The sequence below is a fragment of the Poecilia reticulata genome, chromosome 17 (assembly GCF_904066995.2).
Source record: "Poecilia reticulata chromosome 17, P_reticulata-male-v2, whole genome shotgun sequence".
In the NCBI taxonomy this organism is placed as follows: domain Eukaryota; kingdom Metazoa; phylum Chordata; class Actinopteri; order Cyprinodontiformes; family Poeciliidae; genus Poecilia; species Poecilia reticulata.
Window position 1 is genome coordinate 12,440,984 of NC_088846.1, and position 7,582 is coordinate 12,448,565.

The following is a 7,582-nucleotide window of genomic DNA, read 5'->3' on the forward strand; positions in this document are numbered from 1 at the left end:
CCTTACCGAGAGCGAAGGGCGTGCCACGCAGCGTCGATGTCTGCGTAAAGGTTCTTCTCAGATGGCTTGCCGGTACTAACGCCATAGCCTGAGTAGTCGTAGGAGAAGATGTTGCAGTTGATGCGGGTGCCCAAGCCGATGTAGAAGCTGCTCATCTGACCCAGGTCTACGGCGTTGCCATGTGAGAACAACACTGTGAACCTGAGCGACAGACAGGGAAGAAAGAGAAGGATGGGAGTTAGTGGAGCACAAAGACTGGAAACTCAAACCTGAAATTTGTTGTACAACGCTGGTGGCTTGCTAACAGGTTTATGAAGCGCAGATCTGAGCGTCGACAGTCTCACAGTGGTGATTCATGTCTCACCTGGCGTTGGGAGCACAGCGTATGTACATGCATCCAACCCTGTTCCCTCGGCTAGATCTGGTCAGGAACACGTCGGTCACATCCAGTTCTCTCTGCGAATACTGGAACTCGGCTCTTTCTGTGAGGTGCAACTTCCACCTGCCTTCGGGACCAGTGATGGTGCTGCTGGTGGTGGCAGCGCCGCCACTGCTGCTGCCTCCTCCTCCTCCTCCACCGCCACTACCGCCTCCTCCACCGCCTCCTCTGTCTGATCCACCAGCGTTACCCAGCCGCGAACGCAGTCCCGGCGCTCCGAGTGACGGAGGAGCAGCTCCAGAGTTGGCGGCAGACACGGTTGTTGCTCCAGATCCGGGATCTGGGTCGGGGAGCAACGCATAAGTGGGCTCTGGAGGGAGAAAAGCCAGTTTGGCTGCAATGCGGCTGGGACAGGGGGGGCAGCAAAAGAGGCAGCAAAGCTCTCGTATGGACAGGCCGTTCATCTTCTGGCACAAATCTGAAGAGGAGAGACAAAATTAATTAAAACAAGTTCACACGTTTTTTGTTGGTTTTTTTTTGACTGATATTTGAATATTTCTTCTTGACAAATGTATAACATAAGCAGTTGCTTTAGTGTTCACATAAAATTGAGTGTCATTTACATAGCAATGAATGCAACTCCATGGCAGGCAGCGAATGACCTTACATGGAGAAGTTTATATAAAATGGATCCAAGGAATGACCCCAGAGGAACTCCACAACTAACTGAGCAATACTTGGACTTAGCATTACCTATACAAACATGCTCCGTTTTGTCTGTAAGGTTGGCTCAATATTTGTGATGTGGGATGAAAAAAATGCTGCAAAAATATTTTTAAATCCATTTTTGAGTCTTTAAAACAATGCATTTTGTATTCAATCCAAACAAATCAGAATCGGTTCATTTAGAATAAGTGAAGGAAAAAAAAGATGATTAGAACACAGAGCAGAGAAAAGGGCAGGAAAGGTTTATATCCAGCTGTAGATCAACATGAACCTTTTTCTGTGTTTCGCTGGGTTTGTGATAAGTGGAGCTTTTCTTGTGAGGAAAGCCACAAGAAAAAGCAACAATAAAGAGATGGCCACTCGCTTTACTCAAAGCTCACCACTGAATGGCAATTAATTCTAACTTGATGTGGAAAAACATCTGCGTATATCTGTATCTGGGAAGGAGTGTGGAGATAAAAAATATGGAAGCTATTTTATAGAGAGATGGTCATTTTACAAGAAAAATAAATAGTGCATTAAAAGAAATGTAGGGCCAATGTTATGCTCAAATAAAACTGCTTATGATTTTTTTTTTCTCCAGATCAAGAATCCAGCTGACAAATTTTACGTAAATTATTTTTATAATTTGAACCTTTAGACACAAGTCCAGGACTAACGATGAGTCAACAGTTTAAAAGCCAGTGCCTGTTGGCAATCAAAAAGCTGATCAATCTAATTAAGTTGCAAAGAGTCATTTGCTTAAAAAAAAGAAACATTTACAAAATATGTTGCTTGAAAAAAGTAATTTAACACAGAAGCAAGACATCAGTTACTCAGAATATGTGGAGTCAAATATCTGAAGCATAAAAGAGCGACATTGTAAACATAGTTTTGATGTTTAAGGTGGACAAGCCTAAAAATACAACAACAAAAAAAAAAGAATTTAGCAAATACTCCCAACACATTATTACTTTTTATATTAATTTTTAAAAATGTACCCAAAGAAATATTACTTTGATCATCTCAGTCCAACATAGTCATAATCTGAGAAAGCAATAATCAGCATGACATGTGTCATGATGTTTTTTATCCTAGTATAGAGGCGTATAAAGATAAACAGCTAAGTCAAACAAAACAGCAACACTATTATTCTTGACAGGATTTTGGACTCTCACAAACGCATTAATGCGATTAACAGCTTCTGTAAACGTGTGCTCTGCAGAAAAGGAAGACTACGGCAAAAGAAGAGCAATCTAAACTAATGTTGATCACTGTGGATGTCGCGACAACGATTGACAACTTTGGATTTGCTCTGAAGTCTAAAGCCCGGCTCTGCTGACACCTTTAGAGACGGGACTTACTCAAATCCCTGTTCACATTCAGACTACTGCTACACAACATTATAAACCATCCAGGTCTGGAGGGTCCTGGGGATACTAGAAATGTAATTTATTGTTGACATAAAAAATTTCTTACAGGTAATAAATATTTGGGTTTATCATGATAACAGTAAATTCCAATTAATAGTCTGAAAACCCCGAAAGTTGACAGTGCTGTCAAAATAGGTGGGGTTTTTTTAAATGTTGATTACATGAGAGTGTCGATTAATGTGAAAATATTACTGATGCAATTATTGTGTGTGGTGTAGTGATGAAAGTCACTTTTCTTCATGCAACAGGCCTCCTGGAAAGCCATTTTGAAATGGGATTCCAGTATTTTTGGGGTTTGTGGGGCGCTGAGTACAGAGACATGTAGTCGCAGCTACACAGTGGCCTAAACAAATAAATTCCTAGGAAGAGGTTCTAAATATATGTTGTATTTTTGTTAGTTAAAAAAGAAAAATGCAACAATATTGTGCGATGAGATTTCAAATCCATGTCGCCTATCCCTAATCCACGTTAAGTGTGATGAAGCACAAGAGTTCCCAGACTGGACTGAGAATGCACAACTCCTCCATGGTGACTGGTAGTAGCAGCGTACTATGAGACATTGGTAAGTACTTTGATTGGTAATCAAAATATGAAGCAGCCTTGTGCTAAGGCAAGGGCTACTAGCCAGAATCACCTAACCAACCAATGGCAACAAAGCATCAATACTAAAACATAAAAAAAAACATACAATGCATAGCTCCAACGAGGAATAAGTACACACACCTCCAAATTGCACCAATTATCAGGTTGCTTTAACACGGCAAGAAGTTGTGAGCTTTTCAGGCTGAGCTTCAAACGCAAACGTTGGGTTATAAAGATTTGAAGGAATCCTGTGATTTTCATATGACACCTGTATTAACCGAAGGGTAAAGGGGGGAGCTTCAATTGTCAAAATAAAAACTCTGGCTGGAAGTAAGCGTTCTGATTCATTATCATTATTGCAAATTTTCTGACATAAAGTAAATAAACATAAACCTTAACCCTTTATGGAAAAACTTTAAATCTAAAATGAACAGTTTTTTTTTTTTTTGCAACAACTCAAAACTTTCCTTACTATGCCAAATAAATTTAATATGAATTTATGTTTTTTTTGCACATGATCGACAAAGCACCAGAGTCGATAAAAAGCAAAACCTTACGATAATTATTTTCACTGATCCGAGTCTTTGCAGCTCTTTCTATCGAGTATGTGCACCAGTGTGTACAGATACACCGGTGCTTCCAATAACACATCTGTAGAGAAATTTGGCATGTTGTCATCTGACCCACTGGAAAAGCAGCCTACCACAATGACACATTTATCACCGACTGTGAAATATTAGTAATAACCACGGGGAGACAGGATGTCACAAGATATTGGACAATAGGGAGGAGAGAGGGAGATGGAGAAAGGCTTTTTATTAGACTTTATTGATTTAACACATGATCCCTGACAGAAATGACAACATAAACAACATTTAGAAGTCAAAATGCTTCTCTCACACCTTCTCAGTCTCGCACTTTTCCCATTTAATGACACACAACAGTTTTATTATGCTCATTAGCTCATGTTTGCTCAGCAACACTTAATGAATTACAGAATATAACACATTAATCACTGCAAATGGGGAAAAAGACAAATGAACTCAATTTAGTTTAATGAGGATAAAATAAAATCTAGATGCAAAATATTTGTGAATGAAATTCCATTTTTTAAACAACAGTTGTCTTAATTATTTGTTCTGTTTTCCCGATAAGCGACAGACCTGTGGAGTCACAAAAATCACTTAAACCTAACCAAGCTGGAAAGAAGCTACAAAGCCACACAAGTAATGAATTTCTATAAGAAAAAATTAACTATTATGGTTCATTTGAGTGAGCCAATATAACGCCCAAGTGGAGGAAGAGATGTAGCATCATTTTAGGCTTCAATCTTAACTACTTGGCTCTTTTGCATGTTTGTCTTAAAGACAAAATAAAATATCTGGATTTATTTGAGTCCAACAAAATCACAACCTCGAGGTTCTCCGTTGATGACTGGCGCAGCAAATGACATCGGAGTGTCGCCCACAGCTCCTGCGCGCTCCACCCACATTCCTGCCCATATTTACTCATGACCTGGTCAGAGTCAACTTAAACATTAACTAGCTACAGTAAGACTTGACGTGAAGAAGGGGCTAAACATAGTGGTGGTGGTGAGATGGTCTGGACTGCTTTGCTGCTTCAGGACCTGGACAGCTGGCCGTGAATGCTTCTCTCCAGAAAACATTTCTGAAGGAGTCGGTCAGGCCGTAATTAATGGCCGTTAGCTAAAGCACAACTGGGGTTTGCAGCAGGACAATGGGCTGAAACACATCAGAGCGGAGCGAAACTCCTCGTCAATGTCTGCGGCCAAACTAATGACGTTCCAAGATACAGATCAAAGTTATTTAAATGGCCAGCGTTTACCCACTGCGTCGGACCAGAACAGAGCAGAGGGGAATTCAATGTTTTTGGTTCAACAGAAGCGGCAGATGGATAGAGAGATGCACAATGCACATTGTTGACCAAGAGCTTTTCTGGATAAACAAACACGGCCACAAAATTCTGACCAATCACACAATAATTACACCTGCAGAGGGCAGTGAAACGTTTGTCAGGCGGGTTTGTGACAAGAAGGGGTGGACGACACGAGGCCGAGAACAAAGTTATGAGATTTTCATCAAGAAGCTGTGACAACGAAGGCCGATTTTGACACGTTGGCACGGCAACCATGCTGGGCCTTTTAGTGAAGGAACTTGCCAACGCAAAGTCTCTGTCTGGTACTTTAATAAAATAAACGCCATGTTTATACTTAAACTAATAGCCCTACAGTTTAATGAAAACATTTTGGATTACATGCCCTACATTGTTATTGCAATGGCGCCCTCCTTAATTCACTCACCATTGGTGTTCCTTTCAATGGAGTTGACGGTTTTTGTTAGGATCAAATATTATCAACTATCAGAAGTTTCTACAGGACAGCCTTTTGTCTGCTTTTCAAAGCCGCAGTCTTCAATTGACTTCCAATTTGCTCCCGCTAAAAGTTTTTTTCATGCAAAGCAGTTTGTTTTAGTGTCAACGCTACCTTACTTACCGTCTGTTTTGATACACTTGTAGGTAGATCGGCTTGAAGCGTATTTATATTTAGTATTTCAAAGCTATTTCACTCCTTAATGCTTTGCTTTAGATTATGTCAATTTTAATAAAGGCAAAGATTTTCTTTTCTTTTAAACTTTACTCCTTTCACCAGTATATAAAAAAAGAGAACCTCAAAAGTTTCTCAGAAGAAAACAATCACCCAAATTTGATATTTTAATCAAAATATTAACGTTTAGGCCGGAGAAGAGCCTGAAGTTCGATCTCGCAAAAGTAATTAGATTTTTAGAAGTTGCAATGTGTGAGAATAGCGCATTGTCTTTACAAAGGTAACACCTAAATCACAGTCTTGGGTCACATTCATTGTTTTGAAAAAAAAACAAGCAAGCATTGTTAAAATGTTAGAATGTCATTTTTTTACTAAGTTCTGCAGACCCATCCTGCAAATGTAATACAATGTAGATCTGCCACATTTTCATTCTCAATATAGAGCAGCAACAAAAATATAACTGGCATCAATGTTCCAGTGTTGTAAATTGAGAAGAAATGTGTGTTCTAAGCTATAAGACTACACAAAAAAAGAACTAAAGAAAAATAAGTTAGGGAGGAATTGATCCAACACCAGAGTGTAGGCGGCGGAGATTTAAGAGGCACATGTTGCCTGCCAAAAAATTATTAGCACAACAAGATAAATAAAATGTCCAAACCAAAAAAAATTCTTCGCGATTGCTCCTTTTGCTCAAATATGCAACCATATTCACTTAGATGGTTTTTGTACCTTTAAGAATACCTATATGTCATTTGCAATCCAGTTTGTCGTCCCAGTTATTAACATATCAAGGGTTTGTTGTTGAATTTTTGGTCCGATAATCTCATGCTATATTTTTCTAAAAAGGGGTGGATTTATAATTATTTTTTTAACGGATCAAATAGTCTTTAAAGCAGCGGTAACAAAATCCAGTACAGATAAAGCAACTTTTAGATGCGTCCCTTCTCCAGCACACCTGAATCAAATTAAGTGCTGGTTAACAGATCTCTGCAGAGCTAAATGGATCCTGGTGGGGGATTTCAGGCATGTCAGAGCTGTGATTCATCTAAAAGTGACAGAATGATAGCTCTCGATGACTGAACTTGAGAACACCTGCTCCAAGAGTCAACATTTCCTAAATAAACCAGTCCACCACTCAAGCATACGCTAAAGCGGCCTGTGCCAGGTCCAGTTTTTGTCTTAATTTTAAGTATTTATTCAGAATCTTTAGATTAAAAAAATAAATAAAAGCAGGATGCATTTTATGTTGAGAACAATATTTTCTGTTGCTGTTTTTAATAATAAATCTGAACGTTTTACATATTTCAGTCTCCTCAGGTAGACATAAATTACCCAAGAATTTCAATTTTTTAAACATTAACCTTTCAACCTACACAGATAATCCTCTTATTAATAACATTGATTTTTTATATATATATATATATATATATATATATATATATATATATATATATAATTTGTCCAGATTAAATAAATTACTTTTCTATACTATCCTTTTGAAAAGGTTACAACCTTAACATACCTACTTGGATAAATGGCACACATACCTGTATTTAGAAATCTTTTTTTGTTGAAGTTAACTGGAAAAGCTCTGCACCAACGTCTTGCAGTCTCTTCGGTGAGCCAGCCAGATCCTAGTCAAAGTAAAATGATTTGTTGAAATTGAACAGTGTACTAAATACGAACAAACAATCAGACAACATACACCTTCTTGTATTCCAGTCTAATTTTATAGTAAACTATACGTTTAAAAACCCTTAAAATCACAGATCACACATGTGAGTTTATTTTAAGGACTCGATATAACAAGGATTACTTATGCGAATACTCCAAAGAAAGCAAATTGTTGGTCTCTACGAACAATAGGCGATAAATTGCATGACATCAGATGCTTTTGACAAGGGTAAACAGGGATAATAC

At 38.5% G+C, this 7,582-nt stretch overlaps 1 protein-coding gene across 1 annotated transcript in view; it reads right to left on the reverse strand.

Annotated features, from left to right (window-relative positions):
• The window catches only part of abhd17aa (abhydrolase domain containing 17A, depalmitoylase a), a 14,476-nt gene that overhangs the window by 6,419 nt on the left and 475 nt on the right, over positions 1-7,582 (reverse strand). The window contains exons 2-4 of the mRNA XM_081598449.1: positions 7,210-7,296; positions 365-857; positions 7-201 (exon numbers count right to left, since the gene is read on the reverse strand). Of these exons, the coding sequence (XP_081454575.1) occupies positions 7-201; positions 365-843 (674 nt within the window). The 5' untranslated portion in view covers positions 844-857; positions 7,210-7,296. The remainder of the gene's footprint in view (positions 1-6; positions 202-364; positions 858-7,209; positions 7,297-7,582) is intronic.